Source organism: Triturus cristatus, chromosome 7, assembly GCF_964204655.1.
Source record: "Triturus cristatus chromosome 7, aTriCri1.1, whole genome shotgun sequence".
Lineage (NCBI taxonomy): Eukaryota > Metazoa > Chordata > Amphibia > Caudata > Salamandridae > Triturus > Triturus cristatus.
In genome coordinates, this window is record NC_140590.1 from 1,230,029,989 (window position 1) to 1,230,042,068 (window position 12,080).

The 12,080-nt window shown below is 44.4% G+C and overlaps 1 protein-coding gene across 9 annotated transcripts in view; it reads right to left on the reverse strand.

Moving 5' to 3' along the window:
* Window positions 1-229: 229 nt before the first annotated feature.
* LOC146811682 (zinc-binding protein A33-like) overlaps window positions 230-12,080 on the reverse strand; it is a 78,781-nt gene continuing 66,930 nt past the window's right edge. For all 9 annotated transcript variants that reach the window (XM_085618655.1, XM_085618656.1, XM_085618653.1 and 6 more), the window contains 3 exons: window positions 7,516-7,538; window positions 7,312-7,433; window positions 230-1,138 (listed from right to left, as the gene is read on the reverse strand). In XM_085618655.1, the coding sequence (XP_085474781.1) occupies window positions 609-1,138; window positions 7,312-7,433; window positions 7,516-7,538 (675 nt within the window). In that variant the 3' untranslated portion in view covers window positions 230-608. The remainder of the gene's footprint in view (window positions 1,139-7,311; window positions 7,434-7,515; window positions 7,539-12,080) is intronic.

Below are 12,080 nucleotides of genomic sequence, written 5' to 3' on the forward strand. Positions count from 1 at the left end.
TGATGGAAAAAGGAAGATAAAAAGCTAATATTGTTCCTCTCTCCAAGAGACATTTTAAATGACCAGCCAGGGCAAGTTCAAAAGGTTTATGACTGAGGACTGGCACCCCAGACCATTATCCACTTTAGTGCACAGCAGCTTATGTTAAGCAGCATTCGGTTGGTCACCCCTAAAAGAACTATCCCCCACCCCCCAATAATGAAAGGAATAAAGGAGGGTAGCCTGAAGCTCGTATAAAAAATAGACTTTATTTTGAGCCACAGTATAATAAAATAAAGAACAAATTAGACAAAACAGTATTAAAGTATCAGACCACTGCCTTTGTTTAGCTGCACACCCATGACACTTGTACAAATATATTGTCAATATTCTGATTTCTTGGGAGAGGTCTTCAGTAGGATAAGAGCACCTTGGTTTTTTGACATTTACAAACAATTTCGAAGTCTATCATAGCGGGTTCTTCCCACACAAAACTTCCAAAGCAGAAATTCAAAAATGAGCTTCGAAATTGTGCCATCACCAGGAACCAGCAAACAAGTTACTTACAGGAAACACAGGCAAAACTTTGTGACCCTGGTCATCTTGGAGGCTACAGCAATGAGGCGGTGCTAGACACCGGCATGGCAAATTGTAAGAGGTTGGGTGGAACGTTTAGATGGGTTAAAAAAAGGGTAGATCGTTGCAGAACTCTGAAATTTGAGCGTGATTAGAAGGGACAAGTCTTCGGCATTGTATAAGGACACAAGTCCCTCCTGATATTCCAGCAGTACACCAATTTTACAGGCTTTCTCTGCCACGGGTAGATTCCTAGGCTGGTTTTCCAAAGCCACGAAAGTGTCACCAAAACGGTGCAATGCAAAAATCCCACTGCTAGGAGGCAACTGGGTATTGCCAGTCCATCTTCTAGTGTCTTCGGCAACACCTAAAGTCCACACAGATGCCCCCTTGGTATCCACTATCCAGTAGTGTACCCCCGAACTGAAGCCTTCAAATCCCAGGACTCCAGGCGCCTTGTTGTACCTCGTGGGGTCACCGGATGGACACATGCCTCGTCCTCGGTGTTGCACACTGGTTTGGTCTTCAGATACCACCAGACTGTGGTGCGCAGAGAAGGGGTCCAGAGTCAAACGGGAAGGAGCTAACAGAGAGAAGAAAAACATTATTTAGAGTCATGTTTCCAATGTTCAGACTTTAAATTGAGAGTTAAAACCAGTTTATACTGCTGTCATTTTAATGTTACTTTTTCCATTCAATTTATATATTTGCGAAAACTGACTATTTTAAGGACGGTTTCTCTAAATTTAGAGAATTGTATCTTAATTGTACAGTTGCAAAATTAAGCCTATGTTTACTGGTTTCACAAGCTCCTATGATCTGGTACTAACACTTTCCTGCAACCTAAGAAGCTGGTCTTAAAAGCAGAAATATGTAGTTCCCTGTGATGTGGACAGTCAATTAATAATTGCCATCTCCTTCTTGCACTCTCCAATGAGTCAGAGGCACAACTACAATCTTATTGAAGGTCTGTTAAATGTGAAGCTAGCCTCTTCGTGCTGTTTTTCAAACTAGTTCCGCTACAATGCATCATTGTTCAGAAGATCACCAAAAAAATACTCTTCTTCAGAGAGGCACAATCAACAGTTGAGATGCAACAAGAAGTGAATCAAGGCTGCATTGATGTGGACCAGGACGGCTTTAACCATTCCAAGAGGCACTCTCCACTGGCTCACTTGAGACATGTGTTGTGATTAAAGGGACTGGAGGCACCCATTATGGCTGTTCAAAGGGTTACCCTGCGTCTTGGTTCCTTCCATTTTTGGCCCTAAACAAACCTGTTCAGCCCACTGCACATTTAACTGTTAGTATCCTGCAGCAAATTCCTTACTTCAGTAAATGGGGACAACAGTAAGAGCAGATAAAACAGGCTGCTTACTGCTCATTCCTCTGACCAATTTGCCCAGCACTGAAAGCTCTAGGTTCCCATCCACACCAGCTTCTCCTGCTCCAGTCTGTTGATTCCATACCTGAAGGCGCTATGCTGAAACGCGCATAGATACTTGAACACAAGCCACACAAAGATGTATCAAAAAAGTACATTGGATTAATACATTTAAACCGTGCATATGGTTTCTAGTCTTATGTTTAAATATTATTCTCTGTACAATACTCCACTGTTGATTCATTCCAATGATGTCCTTTCTCTGTACTCTTTTTCTAGTGTGTGTGGTTAGAGAATAAATGCTGACATGAAAGGAAGGTGTATGATTGAATCACCCAGAGTTTTTTTTTTTTTTTTAAAGTCCTATTGATGTGCAAGTCTCCATTTTGGTCAAAAAATGTTTATCATTTGATACATTAACCATTGAAAGGCTATTATTAATTAACCGTTTGTGATCATACACACTGCATACATAGGTCTCTGCCCATGTGCATATATTTTTAATTTGAGCGGTTTAGAAATATTATGGTAGCCTAAGCTTCTGCACACTGATCATTGGATTCCAGCCACCATCTTTATATGCTTTATGCGTACCGTCTCCCTCCCATACCCTTCCAAGCTCTATAACCTTTTTAGGTCTCGCTTACCAGACAACGCATGGGTAGTTTGTTGCTTAGAGCCCCATCTGCTACTTACCATTGGATGGCTCACCTGTCACTCACTTGTCTGATTCTTGTTCATGTCCCAGCTGGACAATCTCGTTTGTCCTTCCCATGGCATGTCTAGATTTCCCTCTGTACCTTAGTTTATGTACTAATAAAACTGGGTCTATTTCACAGAGCTAGTTTTAATTGGAATTCATGCTTTGAGATAGTTCATTACTTTGCTGATCAGCTAGCATATACCCATCCCAGGACATTTGCCTTCTACTGCCAGAGAAAGGGGGTAGGGTGAAATCTCGGTAGGATAATCTATTGCTTCTGCCTGACAAACACTGGCAAGGTGCTCCTACCTGGAACAAAGGGAGGGCTGACAGGTCTTTGACACCACTCACCCCATTGAACACTCAAGGGGTTCTTTGAAGCTTGGAGAGACAACAGATCAAGGTGTGTGGAGTTTGAGGGAAACTGGGAGAGATCCCTCTGATCCAATCTTTTATTTGGACTCTGCTTAGAATGTTGCTGTGCATTGGGTTTGGATAGCCAGGGCCCAGCTCCCTGGCTGTGCCAGTTAGGCATAGAGGGACGAGTCAAGGTAGGACTTCAGCAACTCTCCACCTTTATTTAAACCCTTGCACAGAGAAGATCTTTTGAAAAGAGGGGCAATAAGTGGACAGATGGACACACAAAGTGCATGAACATTGAAATGTTATTTCAGGGACTGTTGGACACTGCTTTATCTAGGGGGTCATTAGAGGACTTGCTGGAGACCCTTAAAGAAGAGTGGGTCATCTTTGAACTATGTGGACTGGTCTTGGATGCCCTCAGAGTGGGTATCATAACCTCCTGCTGGGCACAGGCACCCTGTAGAAGGCTTTGGGTGAAGAGGGAGGGCAGACAGCATACATTTTGCCTCGAGGACTGTAGGGTAATGCTGCAGAAGATCCTAGGAAAAGAAACTACCAAGAACTGGACAGCAGGGAAGGTTCAGATAGTTACACTCCCTGTTGCTAGAGAGCAAGCAAGTGTGGCAAGGAGCTATGACAAAGTTAAGGAATCAAGAGCAGTCACCTGAAGTTTGAGGCAGAAGGCCTCTAGGTAGCACTCCTGGTGGCCGAGAGATCACCAAAATCCTTCATAAATTTTCATCTTGGTAAGAGATATTGCTTGTAACAGCCAGAATTCACCAGCAGGTGCCACTCTGGGCCCGCTACACGAACAGCAGCCAGTGCCCCCACCTCCACCGCGACAAGGCGCAGATCCGCAGGCACCAGCCCGCCCCCGCGAACCGGAGAGCCAGTTGGGGCAGTTTAAGCTTCTTCCCCCCTAGCGCCAGCTGCAGCTCAGGAGGGCATCTGGAGTCAGCGGGGAGAGCAGTTCCTCGGTACGGCCACCAAGTCCGGCAAAGAAGCCAGCAGTCGCGGGGGAGTGTGCGCTGGCCGGCTCCAGGCCCAGGATACGGGCCTGGTGGCGCAGCCATGCAGCCTGCAGGTATCCCAGACGGATTGGCGTCTTCTGGACTCAGTCGCAGACAACCAGCCGTTGCAGTGGAGTCCAGCTCCCAGGCCCAGCACGGACCGCCATCTTGTCTGCGAGTGGCTTGAGAGACAGGAGTAGCGCCGCGGCGATGGTCTCCGCTGCAGTTCCACGGCACTAGCAGGTAGGCAGGATGGTACCCAGGCACTGGTAACTAGCAAAAGGGGGAAAAGTAGCCACTGATGGCGCTGGATACTGAAGCGGATGACGGAGAGGTCCAGAGCACGCTTAGGAGTGAGATTGCTATCTTGACGCTCCAAGCCATGCACCCCGGGGTTTAATCTGTATTTTGGGAGCAAGTTCACTTCCCATCTTTCTTTAGTGATCTGGCCCTGCAGTTTGAGGCCATTCAGTAGGGTTCTCCTCCTACTTTTTTCCACCTGCCATTTTAAACATTATTAATTTTGCCTGTAGTATTTAATTGTGTGTATTAAAAACGAAAAACAGGCTGGATATTTAATTATTAGCACTGGGAAGTCCTGAAGTTTTAGCTCACAGCACCTACTAAGCCTGGAGTACTCGGCCTGGTTTCCTTGAGATGTACAAGCTAAAAAGTTGCTTGCTTCTCAGTTTCAGTATACAAAGTTCAGAGGAATCAGACACCAGACGTGAAGGGCCCTGGTTGTAAACTTGGGCTCAGTAACGTCTGACTGCTCGGAGGCTTTCCAGTCCAGATTTCATAGTACTAGGCATTAGAAGTAAACGGCTACCATGTACATTTACATGCCAAATGACCATATGGGGAAATGTATGCTGTGGAAGAAGTAAGCTTTCTAAAAGCAACTCGCCACAAGAAGAAAATAGTCCATAGCTAATGGGGTACAAGTACACTGACGTCTGTCTGGAAGATGGCAAGGTACTGATTCAGTATTTTCCTTTTTAGTCTGGACTACAGATAAAAAAATTAAAATAAATTTAAAAAAAAGGTAGAGACTTACAGACTGGAATTTCACACCTGAGATCTCAGATGAATAAAAATGCATTTCTCATCAAATCAATTGTTTAAACTTTGTGAGCAAACCTGGATGACAACTTTAACAGAGTCCAATTATTTTGCAACATTCTAGCTTGTGCCGAGTATTCCTTTATTTAAGGACCGGTAAGAACCATTTACCGATTTCAGTTTTATCTTGATTATTTAAACCCCAGGAGAGATTAATAAAACAGTCCTCTTTGGTACTGCCCTTTCTGCTAGATGCTTTTCGTAACCACACATTCCTTACTTTTTGAAACCTCTCAGTAAGACTACACCTGGGATAAATAAATCCAGGCAACTCATGCACACTGGTGGGTGTACACTGACATGAAGTAACATAGGAGCCACCACTGCATGCAGACATCAGTTCTCCATTTTCCATGCCTCCGACGCGATGTGTGGGTGACACAACTGAAGTGGTAACTGAGCTAATTTAACTTGGAACCTTAGAAGACTTGAAAGTCCACTGCACATAAGTAACTTATTCTTCTGCTGGATAGTGCTACCCACGGACTTCACAACTTTTGAATCATATTCAATCCCTGCAAAGACGGATCTGAGGAGTGGACTTATACTATGAACTCTTGTAGGACAAAGCTGGCAAAAAGGTGGTCTGCAGAACGGACAGTAAATACAGTAATCCCTGGTGAAAGTATGGACTGAAATTTTTTGTAGTATCGTGGCAGATGCACATGGTGGAACACCCCGAGCTAGATACATGGATGGTGTGGAATGAGCCTTAAGGTGTCTCCCGTTTGCCACGGCATAACAATTAAAGTAGAGGCCATTCGATTGGGACAGGTTTTGCTTCTGTACTGCTTCTCCGGTCTTTACACGGGAGAAATCAATGAGCAGCTTATCAGTGCAGTTACTCCTTAGGCCCATCAATCTAGAAAATAAGGGGACAATGTAGTTCCAAGGGGAGTAACCTTTCTTCCTCAGATGAATGTGGAGAAAAATAACATGGAAGGCCAATAGATTGTCGCACGTGGAAGGTCGACACCACTTTTGGAAGAAACAATGCACATAATTGAAGAACAAGGTCTTACATGAAGGTAGAAACAGCAAAGTGTGTAGCTCACATGAGGCACAGAAGTGATTGCACCCTGTGGCTTATTCTGGAATCTCTGATGTGCACACCATTTGATCTGCTTCATAGCTGCAATGAGGAACAAAGATCTATTTCAAATCACCTTTTGGAGGGCCAAACTTCTAGACAAAGGGCAACAGAGACAATAGTAACCTTAAATGTCTTAATGACCGAACAAGACTTTGCTGTGGGAACAATAAAACAGTGGAACAGACACCTGACTGTAAAGGGTCAACATGGTTCTTGCAGCAGGAGAAGATGAGACAGACTGCCTGAATACATGGGCTTGGTAAAATGGTAGCTAGTTACCAGAATGACATCCATCAATCCAGCTGAAGGTCAAGGCCACTCAGCCAAAGTGGAAGGCAAATACTGTGTCAGAGGTTGGGAGTACCAGACCCTTTCCAGGGACACTAGAAAGACTTTGGTCTTGCCGGTTTTTCTTCAGAATGGGTTGAATCAGAGAGAGATGGTAACTTGCATAGAAGGTCAAAGTCCCACTTTAGGCAGGACACTACTGCGAGAGAACCATGAGGTGTACACTGAACACTACGCATTTGAGGTGGCAAATAAGTTCAACCAGGATGAACTCCTTTAGGCAAAGACTTCCAGAGTCACTTTTGGGTGCAGACACCACTTGTGGCTGGCAAGGTGACACCTGCTAAGTTAATCTGCCCTGATTGTTAGATCCTCCCCCCTCAGAGGACTCCCGAACAGTAAGATTTAATTGAGCATTTGCCAGTGCTACAACATCAGTGCCTCAAGAGACTGCATGAGCCCTTGCCGTCCTGCTTGTTGCAGGATCACATGGCATTCTCTTGTCAGATAGCATCTAGATCAACCTGCCCTGGTCAACAGCAGAATAGACTTTAGGGCCAGATCAACCGCTCCAACAAGTATATGGGTCAAATCTGCTCTGACAGGGAGTCTCCTCTGATCTCGCCTTCACCTAGGTGACCTCAGCTAAGGTCTGTTACCATTGTGGAACGTGCAAGGGTGGTGTTGGAGGGAAGGCAGAATGGCCTGCCACATGTCACATTGGAGGTGGTCATACAACACTGCAGGACCTAAATTACCTCCTTGGAAACCCATCATTTGCCACTTTGCTTACCTGGGAAGACGGCAGACATCACTTGCTTCCATAATATATACTCCAGAGGCCCCCGGGGCACAGGCTGGGATGGACTTTCAGACACCTGGGTGGCTGGGACTAGCTTCTGCTCCTTAGCACACCTTGCGAGGGAGAAATAATTTAGTAGTGCCACGATATCACAAAAGTGGTGGAAAATTAGCGAAGTGATCAACTTATACTTACGTTTCTAAACAGGATTTTATGCCCTGTTCGGGGAAAAGAAAACATGATTAAGCAAGGTATTGTGTGTTCGAGTCAGAAAGACAGGACATTTTTCTCAAATGACCGCCTCCCCAACCACCCACCAAGGTAAGCTTCCTCGCTACCATATCAGGACCAATCCATTGCACTCCCACCCCACCAACCCCAAAACATGGTGGTAACTCCACCACATCAGCGGAAAACGGACTGTTGTGAAAGTGTTTTTCCACAGGAAGGTGCCTGCCATTTGTTTCCTTGCATTAATACAATAATTTTATACATTTGTTTTTCGTACCTAGAGTGTTTTTTATAATATATGGGTTGTTGCCAGTCAGCTGACAGAATTATTTTTTTTAACTCAGTATATCGAGTATATAACAGACAACAAAAATCAAACAGATTGAGGACACATGCCCTGTAAGAGAACATCAAATTAAGTCCACTATCCATATTACATAGCGTAGCATTTTGGTAGGAACATATAGGACAGAGTCAATCTCATTCAATACACCCCCCAGGTCTTCCTCTTAAAAGCAAACTAGAGTAAGAAAAGAAGTTGTGCAGTACCATCCTTTCACAGGCGCCCCAGACAGACTTCTCATCTCGGTGATAGACCAAAGGAAACACTCAGTAATCCAAGCATTGTATGGGGCTCTATAGTTGTCAAACCGATTAAATAGCCAGTGTCTGGCTATGTATGCCACCCCTATGCATATGCTCGGTCCTCTATTCGTGGGTACATTCTAGTCTAAGGGGAGAAGGGAAGAATGCACTGGGAGAATCTGGGCTGTGTGGGGGGGGGGGGGGGAGGGGGGGGGGGGGGAGTTACGAGAGAACAGAATTATTGTTAAATACGTTTGTTACATAACCAATTCATTTGTATATGTTTATCCTGAGAACAGTAATTGTATTTTATACATGTATTTTGCATTTAGGTTTTCCACTGAAGAATAGAAAACTTATTGAATAGAAAAAAAAATGGACAGAATGAAAATCTAACGTCTATAATATTAGCATTTGTTCTTACTTTACAACCCCACCCCCTCCCCTACTACTACTTGATCTGGCATTTAGCTTAAACCCTTTTGCAGTCGGCACAAAGCATCCACATTAACCCTTGTGATTAGGTACAGCAAATATACGTTTAATATCAAACTTGTCCTACTGGAGCCGGACAGGAATTCAGAGGTTTTCTATCAGGTATAAGCCTGTGTACATGCGCAGAGGCCCTGGCTAAGAGCACAGATCTCTGCAGCTAAAAGTCCCACTCTTGCAGGGGGGTGGGATTGTTTCAAGTAATGATTACGCTTCCAAACACTTTTAAACATGGATGTTAGTCGAACTCTGCAATTTGGACCCTGAAAGGACTTCCCTCCAGCCAAGGCCTTGTGTTGGGATCAGGGGTAAGAAATTTCAACATATGAAAAAAATTCTCCCTGCAGACAAAATAAAACTGCTCTTGCAGAGGGACTGTAGAGAGTTCTCCACTATGGAGTACAGCACAACAGCAAAGTGATCCAGGTGGGAATATGGCAAATATCCATGCAAACCTGCACCGTCTGTAGCTCTACATATATATGTTTGAGACGGTTTGCGATTTCCAGGTAGCAGTAAACACATAGGTATAAATCCTATTCTTACTCTGCCCTCTTACTTCAAGCTCATCACCGTCTAGAGGCCTAGAGAAAGAAGCCTTCCTAGCTCGGGTCCCAGGGAGCGATCCTGTCCTAGCACAAAAAGGGTTTCTGCATAGCATTCCCAGATGGAGCATTGCAACAGTTCATTTGGCCAAAGAAATGTACTCCAGGCGTGGCAGAGCTTTTGGGGAAAACAAATGGACCGTGAATTAATGTGTCTAAGCTCAAGAAAGATGGGCTGGGACACACCCAAGGTCAAAGTCAAATGCCAGATTTAGTTCATGAGATTGTCCATCTTTGCTCTTCAACTCACACCTTATGGGACCCAAAGTCCACATGTGGAGATCTCCAAGACAACCGCATGGGTCAGAACAGTACTCCCGTAGCTAGGGTATAAACGTCATCAAGAGGACATGGCCCAACAAATTTGATAAATTGTTCAAGGGGCCAACACACAACTCCGAAGCAGAACATGTTTGAAAAGCTATGGTTGCTGCATCTGCCCATGGAGATAAAACACCTATAACCCTCGCAAGCTCTAACAGTCCCGGGAGTGGGTTTAAAAGGAATGCCAAACATGCCACCAGGGTAGCAATTTTGAAAATGCCCTCCCACTCTGCTTCCACCATCTATGGCCCATATTCAGTTGTTTACTAATTGGTTTCTGTGCCTGGGAAATAGAGTCACTGAAAGCAGCAATGGAGGGATTCCAAGTTCAAATGGTCTGAATGGAGTCTTCAGTAAGCCACCTACCAGCATGCAGGATTATTATTACAGGAAAAAGTGTTTGTATGGCTCATTCTGCATTGCCCGGCTAGAGATATGACAAACTTTCAATAAAGTTCTTCAGCCTCACAGTTGGCCTGTAGCCTTCAGGGAGTGATTTTTCTGTGTGCATCATCAACAGAAGAGGCATAAGTGCAGCTTCATAATGGCAGACCTTGGTCTGATCAGAGATTAAAAAAGGTTTAGGTATAACGTCATTGAACTGTGTAGACCGTAATACCTTAACTACTCGGTATTTCCCTACTAATCACCTATTATCTATCCCCAAGAAGACCAAAATTCCACACTAATCACCGACCAAGGTGCATCCCACCTTTCGTCAGTGATGCTTGCAGCAGATCTGCATCAGTTGGCAGCGACATTGGATAAAGTTTTTACCCTTACAATGCTGATGTACTAAGATCACCCTTACTCATGACTGGATTACATCTGCTTTCTTGACTATGCCCAGTCATTGGACTGTGCTGACGGAGAAGCTCTGGCTAATGCTGGAGCACTGGAAATAAAGCATTGATGACCGCAAAAAATATTAATATTGAATAAAATAGATGGTGGGAAGACTGGCAATGGTAACAGCAAAAGGATATAGACTTAGGATGAAAGCAGGGGTGCAGGTTTGTACCCTGTTAAGCTATGTACAGTATAAATGGAACAGCAATAGTGCCAAGTCAGGCAGCGCCACCCGAAAGAGGGAAGAGGTTACCGTAAGGGTAGCCCAAATAGTGTCCCTGGAACCTGGGTATATAGTGGTACAGTATGGGAGTGGTCCCAGTACAAAATTATTTAAAATGAGCACAATATTTAACGAAATCAAAACACATATTAAACAGAGGCAATAAATGTAGTTCACAGTTAGACATTTGGATACATGAGTGCCCCAAGTGAAAGAAGGGAGGGTGTGCAGGAAGGTTCAAGTGATTGTTGTGCAAATGGCCAAGTATAAGACAAGGATAGAGTGCGGGTCACGTGATCCTCATAAAAATTAAAAAAAAAAAAAAACACAATCAACAGCTTTACTTGGAGCCACAGTAAGAACCAAACAATGATGCAAGTTTACAGAGCCATGCTTGAAACAGTCTTAATCACGAATTGCTGATGCTTAAGGTGGCTAGTTTGAGAAGATGTCGACGTTTTGACCCCACAATGTTGTAGGTATCAGAAAACCTTACAAGGGGTCTTCCTCATGACAGGGAGGGATGAGGAAGAGGGGGGAACCTATAATTTAAAAAAACAAAAAAACGGAAGGACTTTGTGATTATGTCAAAGACGGAAATTGAATTAAGAGACTCAGGTGAGACTGTTTACCGTGAAGGGGGTTCACGGCGAGGGATCATGGGATAATGGGCACGTAGGCTTCAAAACGTCTGAGAGCGGAGCGAGCATGAATCACCTAAAGCAGAAAATATGAACAGACTGTCAACAAGGCCAGACTAGAAACCGCATTCTAGTAATGCGTGGGCCGCTAGGTCTAGGGAACAATAAATTAACCAACCTACTTAAGAGGGAAATATCACTAGCATGTCCCTTCAAAACATCAATAGAAAAGGCCACCGTGGTTGGTCTGCCCAACCATTTGAGTCTGAAAGTAAACAGATAACAGGACCCAACGAAATTAGGGAAGAATATAAACAAACTCCCTGTAGTATGCTGCAAACACACAAAACGTAACAGACAAAACAGTGGGTTTGCCCTGCCCAGAATTACCTGGAGGTGAAACCGAAGGTCGTCCGGTTGGGTTTTGCAGTCTCTAAAGTAAAAGCAAAGTTTGATGAGGCCCGACTTGATGTAGAAGGAAAAGGGCCTAAAGTGGTCCACAGAGCAAACTGTCGTGCTGATGCCACTTACCCAAAATCCGCCGTAGCTCACGCCGTACAAGAGAAGGGAACCGGAGGGGAGGCGGGGCAACTCTCTTTAAACGAGAGGTTGCTCCATGCGTGCACGTAGACCCGTGGTGTAAGACATCAGTGACTAAAGGAACGTGACTCCCGGAGAAGGGAAGAGATCAGATATCTGCACTATACAGACAATACAATGCTGCTCGATCAAACACAAGAGGGTACTCATCTTACACTACATATGTAAAATTATATTTTACAGAAAGATCTGCTGATATCTGCTAATCAA